This window comes from Meleagris gallopavo, chromosome 4, assembly GCF_905368555.1.
Source record: "Meleagris gallopavo chromosome 4, MGAL_WU_HG_1.1, whole genome shotgun sequence".
Classification (NCBI taxonomy): Eukaryota; Metazoa; Chordata; class Aves; order Galliformes; family Phasianidae; genus Meleagris; species Meleagris gallopavo.
Window position 1 is genome coordinate 46,893,725 of NC_139407.1, and position 16,201 is coordinate 46,909,925.

Here is a 16,201-nt window from a genome sequence, read left to right on the forward strand (position 1 = left end):
TTCGTACCTTGTTCTGATAGCAGCAAGCCTTGGGAAGATGCTGATTACTGGTGACAATGAGTGCTTGCCACCAGAACAGATGACTTTTCTTAGATTTTTATCCCAATTTCTTTTATTTCCATGGTTCCAGCTCTTTTTGTTGTGGCTGACTATAGAAGTAGTTATCTCCCAGAGGCTTCGCCTATGGAGAATGCAATAATCATAGGAAGATTTTTTTTTAACTGACTTTGGTGAGCTGTGACATGCTACTCACATATTAATTATACAACTAAAAGCATGATAAACACTTGAATCAGTGTCTGCTTCAGCTTAGAAAAAATGGTGTGGTCCAAAGGGTGCAACCTTGTATGTAGTGTGTGTAATCCCAGTTTCTTGGTGACTCTCTCTTGTGTGTTGCTATGAGTTCTGCAGCCGTCTCACAACTTCTGCTACAGATGAGATTTGACCTCTTTCAGGGAATTATGAAAATTTACTTTTGCTGCAAGATAAGGGAGACCTGCCTCTTATAATTAATGCTTTTACTGTGAAGTTGACAAGTTAACAGCATAAACCAAAGCGATTCCTGAAATCTAACCTGCAGAAAATCTATATTGAGTGACCTTGTTTAGAAAAACAATTGGGCCTGTATATAATATGCTTTAATGTTTGATGTTTTATGTCTCATTTGAATTCTGCATAGCTTTGATTTGCAATTAACTAGCAACTAAAATCAAGCGAGTCAGGTCAGGAGTTGCTGTACAGTAAAGGCGTATTTTAAAAAGTCCACTCAGCCACTTCATAAGAGAGAGAAATTTGAGAGATGCTGCTGTTTTAAAATAATACTAGTTTTATGAGTAGATGTGATTTGGAGTACAGAAGAGGCTGGCAGTGTGAGTATGTCAAATGTGGTGATTTGGAAATGCTGTGACTTGGAATATAGCAGAGATTAAACCTGAAATCATCCTGAAAGGATTTGATAGGATGTCCACAACTTTAACTATCAAGGTCATCAAATTCAAGCATTTTAAGAAGAGAAAAAAATCTGAATATAAATTTCTAAAATCTGAAATAATTAACAAATTTGTTCTGCCTTACCTATGTGTTACAGTATCCTTTCCAATAAGACAGACTTCTATAAAAACATATTTCTATAGAAATAATAACTTTGCAATCCCTGCTTCTGAGACAACATAGATTCAACCTGGTCCAAATCGTTACTGCTTCAGTTTGTCAAAGTGTGTTCCTTTCCATTTCCATACTTGATCTTTTTGTCTTTCTTTCTCTATCTCATTCTTCACATAGCGTTGAGGTTTCATTTTCTTTGTCATGTTCATCCAGTTGATCTAAACAATGCAGTTGCCTCATTTATTACTCAACTTGGTTATTATATGCGATCTCTTTGCAGCGTAGTGGAAGCTGTACTGTCTAAAGGGATACAGCTTAATGCTGATATTTCTTCTTTCATATGAGTGCTGTGTACTTTTGATTTCCTGCCAAATGTCTTGTCTGTTAACTAAGTCCTTTTTACTTTTGTACTTCAGCCTTTCACTAACCTATCTCAGTAAGACCACATCTACTCCAGCCAGACTTCACTATATTTTCACTTTCATGTTTCTATTGAACTTTATTACTCAAACTAAAAATACCTCGTATTTCTTTTCTCTTAGAGCACGTTTCTTTTTTCTTTCGGATGTAATTAAAATGGAACAAATGAAAATTTAATGGATTTTGAGGAAGTCTGGATTTATGAGAACAGATTTCCTATTACCCATATGTTTAGACTGACCTTCCTTCATTCTTATCCATATTTTTAGCATATTGTTTCTCCCTTTGTAGTCAAGACTACAGTTTATAATTACCCAATTGTCTCATATTTTTATACGTAAAAATCATTCAAGTTATAATAATGTCTTTACAATGAACCTGTAGATTGTAGGAATACTCTGTTTAAAAGATGGGGGGGAAAGAATCCAGAAATATGTTGAGGCAATTAATTGCTATCTTAATCACTTGGCAATTCATACCTCTAGGACTGGAAAAATATTGATTGAGATGCCAAAAGTCTGTGAAATTCAGCAATAATGGCATTTGTTTTTGCACTTCTGAATTGCTTTGAACTGTCTCTTGTGTTTAAGTACCAGCAGAATTCAAGCTAGAGATTAATTGTCCCGATGTGATATGAGTTGCACCAGCCACAGTGGCCTTCTTGTCAGAAATGCATTGCATTCATGCTTAAACATTATTTATTCTCTACTTGGTTTGGGAAATTTATCTGAATCTATGCCTCCTGCTTTCCAACTAGACTCAGGACTGTTAGTCATTCTGGGACAGCTGCCTTTTCCATTGGGGATGTTTTAGTTTGTATTAAGCATCTACGTATGTATCAGAGTGTGGACTAAGACCTATATTTTGTACTACTGGACTGTAGAGCCATTCACAGTCTTTGCCAACTCATCCCATACGGACTTATATTTGGTAGTGTCTAGTTTTTATGGATGTCATGTCTCCTTTGTAGACCGTGGGGAAAAATAGGTGTGTTGATAAACCTTGGAAATTGTTTGGACGTCTCCTTAACTATTTGCATAAAGAGATCATAAAGCTAGTAAAGTAAGTGGGTTCTATCCAGCTAATTTAATATCGCTCAACAGAGGCATGAACAGAAGCTACTTCTTGCTCACACAGACAAAACATCCAGGTCTGGGTTGGAAAATATTACTAGTCTCCATGCTTTCTTTTCACAGTGGCTTTTCCCCTCCTCTTGCTATTCCTGGTCTCCCGAAACACGAGCGATAAGATGAGCTGATAGCCTGAGATGATGAAAACCTGTGAGAGAGATAGCACGATTTAAATTAGATGCATGAACTCGGGTTACTGTATATCTGGGTCTGGTGTGACCACAAAGGTGAACTTTCTAAGATAGGACATGTTCCCTCAGCCTTTGGGAGGAATTGTTCTGCCTTGTATAAATAATTAGATATTGAGCAGAGACTTCGATTTATGTCTGCCACATCCCATGAGTACTGCTAGGCTGTGGAATCAGTCTCTTGTTTTCTAGCTTTATCTCTCTGTGTCTTTTTGGCCTAGTAAATCTGTAATTTCATATAGTTTAAGGAACTCACTGGGACTTGGTTGAAAGCCAGTTCTTTAAGCTGCTTAGCATTATCAGGATATTTCTTCCTTAAGGTGGAAATACAAGCAGCCAGGGAATTTTAGGTACTGACAGTGCTAGACTGGACTTTGGGACTAAGGGAAATTCAAACAAATTTAAATGCAGAATTTAGTCATGATTTGGAACACAGGGACATTCAGATGAACTTTTATTGATTTCAGTGGAAACTGGTAGCTTAAATAACTTTGAAAAGCTTGTCCAATATGCTTAAAAAGATAAACAGGTGCCTAAGTTATGTCTTCAGCCCTATCCACAAGTGATTTTTTTTTTTTTTTTGTAAAACTTGAGTAGGAAGCCTATAATGTTAAAAGTTAATACTGTAGAGGAAGTTAAAACTTTGCCTCAAATGTTTTAGATCTAAGTTTTTTATTCATAGGAGAAGTTTTTATTTTGGTAGGTAGAAAGAGTGCTGATGTAATTTACACTGGTATTTTACAGAAAGGACAAATCTGACAAGTTACCTAACTGTGGAGATAATAGCTCATTATGTGAGTTGCAGATATGCCTTTTCATTCCATGCGCATTTTGTGAGTAACTTATATGTAACTGTTATAACAGTAGCTTTTAGAGGTATTATTTGGTCTTGCTGGTAAGCACTGTTAACGATGAGATTTGAAAGAGAAGTTTATTTCAGGTTAAGAAATTGTCTTTCCAGTAAATCAAGGATAGAGTGAGGCTCTTGGAAGTGAAGTGGTCATATCAAAGAGAGAAGTGAAGTTGCTTCTTTTACAAAATCTACTTCAGTTTTCAAACTGCAGCTGTATTTATGTATGTCTGTGCAGCTTTGAAACAGTAATTTAACATTGGATAATGAATGGAGATGCTGAGTAGTGGGATAGAAAAAACTGCCATAGAAAGCACCCCCCCCCAAAAAAAAAAAAAAACAAACCCAAAAACCACCCACAAAAGCAAGAACTGGCAGAACAGTGTTTTAAAATATCTACTTCTCAGAGGAATTTGCTGCTGCTCTCATGGCTCCATGTTGTATGACCTTCTCTGACCCCCCCTTATTCTCTACCAGCCAGAGAGTGACTTCAGCTGTCAACAGACACACTAAAGAGCTTGTCAGATAACGACAATTCATTGAGTTCAAGCAGAGTTTGATGAATTAAGACTCTAGCTGTTTCACCTGTACAATTCCTGATTTGTATTATGAATGACAATTTCAAAGCCTTTGGGCAACACTGCCAACCATGTCCTTGGAGACCATATTACAATGTCAGAATAATGTCAATTCTAGTTTAATTATTTTGCTATTAAAAATATTTAAGTAATATCAACCTTTTGACAGCATTTCCACTAAAACTCAGAAATCCTCAGTTAAGGTTCCCACAGCACTCCAACTTGACCTTTTTTTTTTTTTTTGTTGACGTAGTTAAAGAACAGTGCTGCTCTTCTTTACGTGCTGTCGCAGCCCTTCAATTACTGTCTTGCAGTGTTCTCCTGGGTACTACTTATTCTAAATTTAAAATCTTTTAAAGAGAAAGAGAAATGGTTTCATGCTACGCATTAGAACTGCATATGCATATTATAAAAGATGAGTCCACCAAGAAGAACTTTGGATAATTTTTGATTACCATGAGCAGTTTGGCTTTTATCTGTCCAAACCTTGGACTTAAGGTTTTAGTTCTACTGACTAAAAGTTTGAATACATAAAAAAATTCCAGCTGAATCTACTAGCCTGGTTTCCTGTGAAGATAACCTCTACATATTAATAGATAGTGCAGTTTCTTGCAAAGGAACACTGGGACCTTGCTGATGATTCAGTCTGAAGGCTTCAAGATGAACACACTCTTATTTTAAACATACCTAGAGCCAGCCAAACGTATTTTAATCTTACTCTCTGTGAAGATTATTTTGGTGTCTAAGAGAAGATAAATGAGAAAAGCACAGATTATTCTCAAATGTGAGAAATATTTAGAAAATTTGTTTCAAGAAAAGTAATTCTATCTTTAGAGTTTTTCAGGAATGGGAGAGCTCTGAGGTCTATCTAATTCTAAATATCTAACTACCCCACATCACACTGTTTATCTCTTCAGTGATGAAAGCAAGCTGAGAGGGAATGTTGGAAAGAAAGCAGAAAAGTTTTGAGAATTGCCTGGTAAGTGGTTCTCCAAAGGAACTAATTCAAAACAGATTTGCCTCTGTGGAAATTTCTAATTTTTAGAAATCAGTAAATGCTGGTAAGGAATCTTTTCATATGACTTTTCTGACCATCTCCATTACTCAACCTGTGGTTGGTTTACACTTCAACCATGGCAAATTTGGTGCCAGGTGGTCTACCTCAGTTGATCTAGCTCAGACTGCTGAGTAAAAAAATCATTACATGGGAAAGGTATCCCAACAGATGGAGAGCTGACAAAGTGGAGTGGACAAAGGCACTGATACCAACTCCAGCTAAGCTCTGAACTCCTCTTATAATTTTTGACAAGTCAATGATGCTAGTTTTTTCCAGGGTGGATATTTAATGTGGAACAACTGACTTCAGATTTGGCAAAATCCTCTATGTTGTATTATTTATGCATTTCTTAATTTTTCTGCTTCAATTTCCAAAGCATAAAGAAAATGCAGAGAATAGAATTACCATCTTCAGAAAGAGGTTATGATAATTAAATATTTATAAAATACTAAATGTCATTCAAACACACAATAAACCTACTAGCTAAATAGAGACAAGGATCTATAAATCTGTAGTCTGGTGCATTTAAGACTTCTCTTATTCTTTCTTTCTTTTTTTTTTTTTTTTTCTCCAATATTGGTAGCAAACCAGATCAAGTAAGTAAAGAGAATCAGTCAAAATCAGTTATTGAGAACCATCTGAAACAGCTTGCTTATTTTTGGCTTTTATCTTCTGAGAAACTGGCCTAAACTAAGCTATATTTATTTCTCTTTCAACAGTTACAACTGCTAAAGATAAAATAATGATAATAATAATAATAATAAATAAAAATCAGTATATAGCCAAGCTATATTTTCTGAATTTCAGAGCACTCCATGTGACAAAAGTATGTATATGTCTTATTCTGTGCTTGATAGTTTTTTCCTTAATGGAAAAATCAGATGTGAAAACTGTTCTTACCCATTCCTGTTCCTTGTTCTTTGTTTAGTCTTCAAAGGAAACAATTCAGAATAACTTAAGAGATCACAAATATAAATGAGTTATCCACCCCTTCTTCCAAAAACAACAACAACAACAACAACAACAAACCTTTGTCTTCAAAAACTGGACTGTTTTTCAAAAACACTAAGATTCCATTGATTTACAAGCTCTTGAAAATCAAGATTTTACTGAGGTGTTAACATATCGATTAAAGAAAAAAAAAAAATTATTGTGAATGACCTTGTCCTTAATTTTTTCTCACAAAAATAGACTTGTTCACAAATGCATGTTGCACTGAACAATTGTTAGTTTACTAATTCCTTTGACTTTTGCAGGAATAATCTTGATCCAGAACTGTTTGATCTCTAGGGACTGTGATGACTTTAATTGTTAACAGAATATGAGTTATAAAAAGCCTGTAGCTGTGTTGCCTGCTGGATGAATTCTGAACCAAAAGTCCTTCTGAAACTGTGCTTTGTTTCTGGGAATTATTTTCAGTAAGTTACTGATGGGACAGAATGGTATTTTTTAGTACAGACTTCATTTCTTTTCAAAGTGAAAACTAGATTATCAGTTGCAAAAAAGATTCACTTTTTTTTCTTCATAGATAATGATTATGAAACACTGAGTTTGTGTTTATAATTCAAATGAATCTTTATTATAATAGTAAAGAAATGAACAATGAAGAAACAAGGCTCAGACTGATAATATTAACAAATTGTAAATGGAGTTATTCATTAACTGTTATACTTCTGTTTATTCCGTCTTTAAGAAACAATTTCCTTGTATGTGGAAGATATGAATAGAAACATGAAATATGCAGAATCTGAAGAGAGAAAAAAGGAAGAAGAAATAAAAATCAGCCAGTTCCTCTTTTCTGTTCTTCAATCTCAATCTTTTTTTTTTTCTTTTTTTTTTCTTGTGCCTTCCTTTGTTCTGTTTCCTTATATCCTTTGTTTCCCATCTTCCCACCTGTTCTAATTTTTCAGCTTCTCTTGCCCCTGACAAAAGGTGGCATGGTGGAGTACCTGCAGTTAGGATAAATATTCACTTCAGGGGAGAACAGTTGGTTGCACTAGAACTTAGTGCTGTCACCACTACCCGGAACTATGCTGACTTAAGGCAGTTACTGGGGACAGGGAAAAAAAGGCTATGATTAATTTGCATTAATTCTAATTTCTGAGGCTATCGTGGATGAATTTGCCCCAGTTCTTTTTATATGCATTGAAGTGCTTATCTTAATTATGATAACCCAAAATGAAGTTCTTATAGCTAAGAATCTCTGGATAATGTCTCCTCTTTCCCCCATCCATTTCTCTTCCACTCCCCCAGTCGTATATGTCCTCAAATCCAAGGATAATTAGAATCTCTGATTTGAAGTGGTTAATGCATACCAACAAGAGGAATCTACAGACTGTTGTAATAGTAATTCAACAACTGCAGTCAATTTGTTTGTCCTTAACTCTGTCATCTTTGCTCATTTCTGATGGGAGGATTGATCCGGAAGTGTTTAGAAGTAATGTGTGTAATGTGTGAGAATATGGAATGCTGATGTTCTGCTGTTGTTTTTTTTTTTTTTTTTAATTAAAACTTAAAATGTAGGGCCAACATGAAGATTCTATGTCCTTTAATTTGCTGTATGCCAATTGTAAAGACAAATAATATGCCAGATGCAAACAACAGCATCTTGCATTAGAGCAGAATTGCAAGTGGACCATGCTTCTAGCCATAACTCTTTTTTTGGGATGGAAGGAGAGGCAGATTCAGATTTGCCAAGTGCATTTAAAGCCTTTGGTAAAGTTCCTTACTATTTTATCAGTATAATTGAAATTAGTCTAGGTTATTTACTGCTGGGATACTTGTTCATTGGTGATATATTTATAACATAAGTGGTTTTTGTGGAACTGTAATTAGGATTCTGTTGTCATTACAGTACAGGCCAAATTTCGCAGCAGTGTCTACAGCACTGGTTTACCACCTGAAGAGTAGTTTATCTTGTCACTTTTCCATTTTGTGTCAGCCTGTGCCAAGTAACCATTTGGAGAGAATGATCCTTTTTCTGGAGAGTGTCCCACAGGCATCATATGGTCACTTGTGTTTTGAACTATACCTGTGGTTTTGGTGTTATATTTCAGATGTTTTCCTTGTTGAACATTAAAAACAATGCAGTCCCAGCACTTTCTGTTATCCATTGACTTAAAATTAGCTTTTAAGTTTTTTGGAATAGAAATCAACTCAACTTGTGTATGAATGCCACGTATGGGATTACTGAGGTCTCTGTCACACAAATAAACATCTTGCAGGTGTGCAAGAGAACTGCACATTTTGAACTTTCAGAGTATGTGAATTACACATAGTAAGAGTCAGCATTTACTTAGGTGCTTAAAAAGCAGAAGGGATCCTGCAAAATAGGTTATTTTGGGAAGGAAAGGATTCATTAAGTTCTGTATTCTAATAAGTGTGTTTCTAGCGTTGGGTTGATGAAGTTTCTCTAAAAGTGAGAAAGTAGGAATATTTCTTCTCTATGCTCCAGAAGCTAGCTGAAAGCACTGCATCACGCCCATCTCTGCACTGGCAGTGACTACATTCCTTTGACTATACACTGCTGTTTATGCACACACACAGCAGTTTTGCCTTTGCCTTCGGGGCTGGTAGAACCTCTCCAGTGTTGGGTGAGTACTGCTGACTTCTTCCCTTCTTCCAATAGAGGGCACCGATTATTGACCTCAGTACAACTACATATAAAGTCTCTCTATGCCACATTTGTCAGAAGGTAGTATTTTACAATGTAGGAACTATTAACTATCCATATTTAATGGTGCTTAAGTAAAGAAATAATATAATAGCAAGATCACTCAGATAGCGTGCAGCTACACTGTTTTTAGGAATGGGAAATTCTCATTTGAGTCTAAGTGCAGACTAATTCAAATATTCGTTATCCAACTAGTAACTGGCTTTAAGGCAGAGAATTTCTTGTGTTGACCCTCTTGAATACAGACAGTAGCTGGCAATGGCTGTGAGAAATTTCCTGCAAGTGTGTGCTGTCCCTCTTAGTGAATACCATTCAGTTTTGAGTCTAATTGAAAACTGAAGACAGAAAGCTCAGCAATTATTTTTTCCCTGCAGTACAATATTTAATATTCTGATTTCATGGCTGTCTGGCTCCAATGATTGGGAAGCACTTTTATTTATTTATTTATAGTATGTAGAGTATCATAACAATGTCTCAGGAGCATAATGTATTAAGGGAAATAATTACTATGTTAAAACATACCAGTTAAACATGGACCCAATTAAAATGTAGGACGCTGCTGAGTTTTACACTTCAGGATGAAGAAAACAACTCTGAATCAGAAAGATTTTAATATGAATGATATGCAACAAGAGAGATAATACTTCTGCAACAAAGGAGTTTTCTGTTTAGAACTGTACTACCTTGTTAAGTCCAAGACAGTGCAGTTTCTTTTTCTGCTAGAAAAATGGGAAATGTGTGTGGTTTCTGATAGTTATATAGTTTATATTTCAATTTAATTGAAATATACTGCTCAGGTGGATGAACTCTTTTCTGATAACCTCTTTGTAACTGCAGTATAATTTCATGGGGTAGAGACCCCCAGTGTTTGCCACAAGATACTGGCTAAAAGAAGAAAATAAGGACAGAAACTTTCTCAATGTCTGAAAACTTTGTATAGAGAGTTTGAATTACTATAGATTAAAAGCGATTGAATTGTTTTTTCTTTTTATATCAGATAGTATTACTGAAGTCTTCACCAACATATATGTCACCAGTTTTGGACCTGTTTCAGACACAGACATGGTGAGTTTCTGAATCTTTTGTGTCCGTGGTAAAAGTAAATATACTATAAAATTACTTTCAAACTTACATTTGACTTTCACTAATTGTGGGCAAATTGGGAATATTTTTTTCTGAAGCCAGGAAGTGCCAGATTCCAGAAGATCCAAAGTTGAAACTTGGTTTATAGACCTTATATGATACATTATTATTAACTGTTTAGTTTTGGATCAATGAATTTTCCAATTGGCTGTACTTTGGTTCATGTTCTGGAACAGTTTTGATGCAGTTGAAATAAATTCCTCTTGGATGAAACTAAATTGCACGCTTACTGCATGACCTGACTGAAGTTAGTCTATAATAAGTTTTCTCGAAATATAGCTTGAAAGGTGGCTCATCAACTCCAGTTTTACAGATCTGATCTGCAACATTATTGTTATTTAGTAACCTAGCAATATGAAAAAAAAAATCAACCAAAACAGTGGAATTCATATAAATTTAGTTATCAGTGTTTCACCTTGTGAATCCAGAATCTAAGCAGAAATTTTTGTGATGACAATACATGAGAAGATATTTCAGGAAAGCAAGTTTATCTGGCCTGGTATTCTCAAGAGCCTCTAACCAAGTGTGTAGTATTTTTTGTTGAGAATTTAGGCTTTTCATAGTCACTTAAGTCTACTAGTGTCAGCAGGGCCAATGAAATGAAGTTTGTGACATTATAAAGGAATAAACTGTCAAAATATTTTTCTGGATCAAAATTTCTCAAGAAAACAGCAATAGAGAAAAAGCTCTGAGGCAAGGGGTCTGTTGTAACTCACTGCAAATCATACATAGATTAGGGAAAATGTGTTGCGCTAGTGAGGAAGATCTTCATGGATATAACACATCTCATAGAAAAGAAGGGAGGGATAGCATAATCAGAAAGTTCACTTATCTGCTCTCGCCTTTCTTCTTGATAGGTAAGAGCAGTTTAATATCTACTACTAAAAGTTTCAGAGTTAGTTTAACTTTTTAAGTAGATAATTATTAAACCATTTTGAAATGTATGGGCAGTCAAGTTTTGAAATAACTTCCAAACTAATACATACTCTGTCAGATGTGAAGGTAATGTTGGTACAATGATTGCTCTTTAAGTTAGATATTGTTTTACTGAATTGATAATGTTAACTACTATAGAGAATGTTTATAGATATTTGCTTCTGTAAATGTTGGAAGGCTATTTTAATTTAAGGGTTCCTCCTAAATTGTTTCCTAAATTGGAAAAATAAGTAGGATTTCATTCAAATTATCTGTATTTTTCCAGTCCATTAAGTAGTTAAGTCTAGACAAATTTGACCTCTGACTTTTTTTAGATTAGCTGATGTTGTGGTTGATAAATTCAGGAGGTAAAATCTGAAACTGAGATTATTCCGCAAATGCGTTTAGAGGTTTTTTTTTTAAAAAAAATGTTTCTTTTTTTTTAAAAAAAAAAAAAAAAAGGGAAAAAAAGATCCTCATCTTGGATTAACATGTTGTCTAAAGGGAAAAAAATATGCTACGTTCTGTTCTTCCCAAGCTACTCAGCCACCAAATCTGTTGAGTCTTGGCCAGGACTCTTTTGCAAACTGTACTTCAAATGAGCTGCTACAACTAAAATATGGCTGTACCCACACTGTATTAGAGAAATGCTATCGTCTATTAATTACAGTATGTGATGTGAAGGAAATACCAATATACATCAGGAGTTTTCAACTTCATTTTGAGGAGTAAAGGGAATTAAGGAAGGCAAAGAAATTAAGCATGATGAAGCAAGTTTAATTTTCACTGTTCTGTCTCTTTGAGTTGTTATTTCTCTGAAATGTTTCAGTACTATGATGCTATGTCTTATAGGCTTCCAACCAGATCAGTGATACAAATTTACTTTGACATTAGCCTGAGAGAAGGAAAGCTGTGTTATTTAAAAACGCAAACAAAAAAATGAACATATAAAAAAGAAGCTTCTCTGAATTTTCTAAGAAGAGTTATAAGGTTAAATTATGATTGAAGTGGCTAATTAAAACATCTGCAATTCCATTAAAATCTTTAATTTTTGAAAATTCTGAACTGAAGGATAATTTTGGTTGGAATATGGTTTTCAGGATGACAATATGTTAATGATTTAATTTAAGACATTAAAATTATTAGTTTCTCTGTTTTTTCCCCAAAATTAGTAAATAATTTTAGATGCCAATCTGGTAGGTTGGCATAGCTTTATAGTTAGGATTTTAGCACTGCAATCATGTTACTTCTACAGCTTTTTCTTAGAATTACTTTCCTTGCAGACTCCTCAAATTTTAGCTTCTAAAATTTCCAATATAGCTGTACAAGTGCTGATCTCTTAGAGAGAGCAAAATATAAATAATAAATGAAAAATATTTTTACTCCTCAAACCATACTTGCTGTAAGACAGCATACAGCCACTGAGAGCCTTTACATGAGATCTGCAGAATGCTGTGTAAGCTTTTGTAAAGTACTGTCACATGGCAGCCTTTCTAATTGTCATTGGGAAATGTCTTTCCTACTTCCATATGATACACAGTTAGTAGATGACAGGACCTAAGTCAGTTTTGTCTGACTATTAAAATTAACAGGCTTTCTTACAGTACTATGTTTCAATTCTTAACCTCAGCTTTTTGATGTATTAGGAAAGCTTTGTTTATTGTGGTTACGTCTGTATTTTTTCCTTTTTCATAGAATCATAGAATATCCTAAGTTGGAAGGGGACCCATAAGGATCATTAATTGTATTTCTACACAGTATTTTTTCCTAAATGTCTTGCTAATAGAAATCTAATTTTTCATTTTAGAATTTTTGTTCAGTTTTCACTCCACTCGTAGAGATGGTTCTATTCGGTACACAATTGTCTGCTTGCAATTAAACTTTCAGTGAATGTTTTTTGCTTTTCAAATATAGTCAGCACATCAATTTTAATGAAGGCTGAAGATCAAAGCCATAAATGATCAGGTTTGTTATAGTATCTCTCACTACTATTGAGGACAGTACTTCAGAGAAGCAGTTGAACTCCAGACCACATTTTCCTGTTTTTTAGATTTCCTTATTTTGTTTTGTTTTTTTAGATCTGTTTTTCTATAGAACTTGAAGTTTTAGCTGTTTCTAAGTGAAATATTTTCCCAAAGGTTAAAAAATAAAATAAAATACAGCAATCATTTTTACTGTAGCTATTATGTTAGTTCAGTATCAGAAGAAAAAAAAAAACAAGACTAAACAAAAAGCCACAACAGGAAATACCTTTGGTTTTCTGTGCTATGAAGAGCCTTTAAGTTGTCTTTTAATTAGTCAATAAATGGATTGCTCTATTCCTTTTTATTATAGACTAAGACTGTGGCTTTTGCAAGTTAAAGACATAGGTAATTTTGAGGAGCATATCTCATATGATGGCTTACATAATTTCTATCCCTTCTTTTTTTCTGTTGGGAAAGACAGTTTTTTTTTCTGCAGTATTCTGTCAAGTAGATTGGTATTGGAGATTTATTTGTCTGAGACTGTGCCCAACCAGTGATATTAGTTCCTAGAGTAACTCCAGTTTGAATTCCTGCCCCTTGCACCAGGCATCCATTGTGTTTCAGGGTTGCCCTTTCTCCGTTGTCTGAACAACAAAAATAGTGTAATACGAGATCTTTGTATTTTCAGTACTGTGAATAGTAAGTTACAGACTTTAAGTTATCTCAATTTGTATCTTTCCTATTAATCTCTTATCCCTCCACAGTGCTTATTTTATACTCAGAGTTCTGTATCGGGTCAATGGAAACTGAGAGCAAGCCGTTCAGAGAAGCACGTTTTCATAAATGGATTTGAATAGGAAGACATTATCTTCCCTCAACGTTATGATTTAAACTGGTTAAAAGTGTTTTTTTTACAGAATTTCTAATACTTCATTTATTCTAAATGCTTAGACATAAATGACTGAAGTTGGCAGAAAGAGCAGAAATAAAAGGCATGAAATAAGTTCTTCAAGTTGAGGAAGATCATGCTACAATTCCCTAGAAATATGGCACTTTTTATTTATAGTATTAAAGGTTGTATATATCTGGCAGATATATTTATATATTTAAAAATGAATACTGATATCTTTGAAATGCAGTGTCAGTTAGGACATCAATTATGTTTTAACAGGGCTGTTATGGGTTAAAAAGGAAAAAAAAAAAAAACTACCAAAAAACTCATCTAGTTTTAAATGCTGCATAATGCAGTATTTACCACAAAGAGATACATAGGTGGAAAAGGAGAGGGTTACAAAACCTTTATCTTCTGGTAAATGTTGATATTTATATTGGTTAGATTAAAAATATTCTGAAAGAGTTTTTTTTCTTTCTTTCTTTTTTTTTTTTTTCATCGTAATCATCATAGGGTTATTTAAGAGCATAAGTAGAACAGAATAGGAATCAGTCAATATAGCACCAGGATGCAAAATGTATGGGTTGTATTTTGTTTTTTGTAATCGTAGTGTAAATGGACAGGGACAAGTTAACTTCATTTCATTGCCTTGATTTCTCTTCCTATTTGCAACTTTCTTGTCAAAATGCTTTGAGATCTAAAAATGAGCCTTTATTGCTGTTGTGATGAATGGAAGGAGATGATGTTTGTGATGATTCGCAGCAAACATTGGATAACGCTCTTTTTCCATCATCTCAAAACAACATGTGTTCTGTCAAATAATGTTTTCCAGCATGAATAAGAACGAAATTTCCCAGTAGAGAGAGCAGAATTACCTGTAGATGAGCTAGGATTTATAATTGGGACCTTCCAAGGCCACAGAACATGTTTTCTCCCGTTTGTTCTGCTTTTTAAGCTTGGCTATACATCAGATGTGCTTTCTTGAAATGTTGCTGTTTTGATTTAGTGGCGTTTCAGGTCTGCTTTTTTCTCTTTTATATCTTGAGTGATTCTTTTTATATATGATGGAAGATAGTGAAGAAGTGTAACCTTTGAAATTCTTTATTGGAGACATTATAAAAACTTAAGATTTATATTCTAAACATTTATGTGCAGGGGCTATTTTTCAAAGGATCTTGTAGGACTTATCACTCAATTCTCTTGAATTTTAGTGGAATTTCAAAGCTTTGCTCCCTCAGGCTCTTCTTTCCTCTTTTGTATACCTCCAACGTCAATCTTCTCATGCATAGCAATGATTTATTGGTAAGGCCTCTCAGACAGATGATAAAGAAGGTTTTAGGGAATTTTTTTTAATTAAATTAACTGTTATTTCTAGCCAGATTCCATATATTCTGTCTGTTGCTTCAAGTTTGCAGTTTCTGCTGCTCCCTATCCTCCAAGATTTCAGATGATTAGTAACATTCCTTGATTTGTAACTGAACTGTTAGATTACTTGGAATCTGTAAATGGGATTTTATGTCACAGGATAGTTAGTAAATAACACAACAAATTAGCAAATAGTACAGGACAATTAAATATTACAGTGGAGAAGTAGGGAGATTATTTGTCATGAAATAATGCCTGTTTACATATGTTTACTAGAATACTACTGTAGATAACAACTGTCATTTATGTTAATCCAAAGAAATTAATTTTTGGTGTATTGTAGTGTTAGATTAGTTCAATATCTGAGTAACAATAATTTAAATAAGAAAAATGCAAAATTGTATTACAGTAATGTATGGCCTCTTGATATAGATATAAATTGTGTGTGAATTTTGTCAGGTGACTTTATAAGCATCCCATTATATTGTTCTAAAAGGATCTTTCCATGAACCTAATACAGTTTTTAACTACAACTACTTTCTCTCCTTCCTTTGCTATGCTCTTTCAGATAGCTGAATTTTCTTTCCTTTATTCCACATGCTCTTCTTAGCTTCTGTCTCTGTCTTGGAAAAGGTCCTTGTACTTCCTGGGCTCACAGAGGAAAAGAAAATGAGAAAAGCTTTTGCTTCTTGCTCTCTGCTTAGCATTTGTTTCCAAAACAATATGATTGATTGAGGAAAAAATTTAAGCTTTGTTAATCAGCACACAAGGGAGACAGAAAAAGGTGGTAGGAACTTGATAAGTTCATAGAAAACATTTCTGCATTGAAGTAACTTGAATATCTGATATTGATGGAAATTTGTCAGAACTTGACTCATTGCAGTGGTACAGTGGTTTTGAAAACGTGTCCATTTTGCACTTG

The 16,201-nt window shown here is 34.3% G+C and overlaps 1 protein-coding gene across 2 annotated transcripts in view; it reads left to right on the forward strand.

Annotated features, from left to right (window-relative positions):
- The window catches only part of GABRA2 (gamma-aminobutyric acid type A receptor subunit alpha2), a 59,811-nt gene that overhangs the window by 15,775 nt on the left and 27,835 nt on the right, over window positions 1-16,201 (forward strand). For both annotated transcript variants that reach the window (XM_085223222.1, XM_010710218.4), the window contains one exon: window positions 9,998-10,065. In XM_085223222.1, coding sequence (XP_085079348.1) covers window positions 9,998-10,065 — 68 coding nt within the window. The remainder of the gene's footprint in view (window positions 1-9,997; window positions 10,066-16,201) is intronic.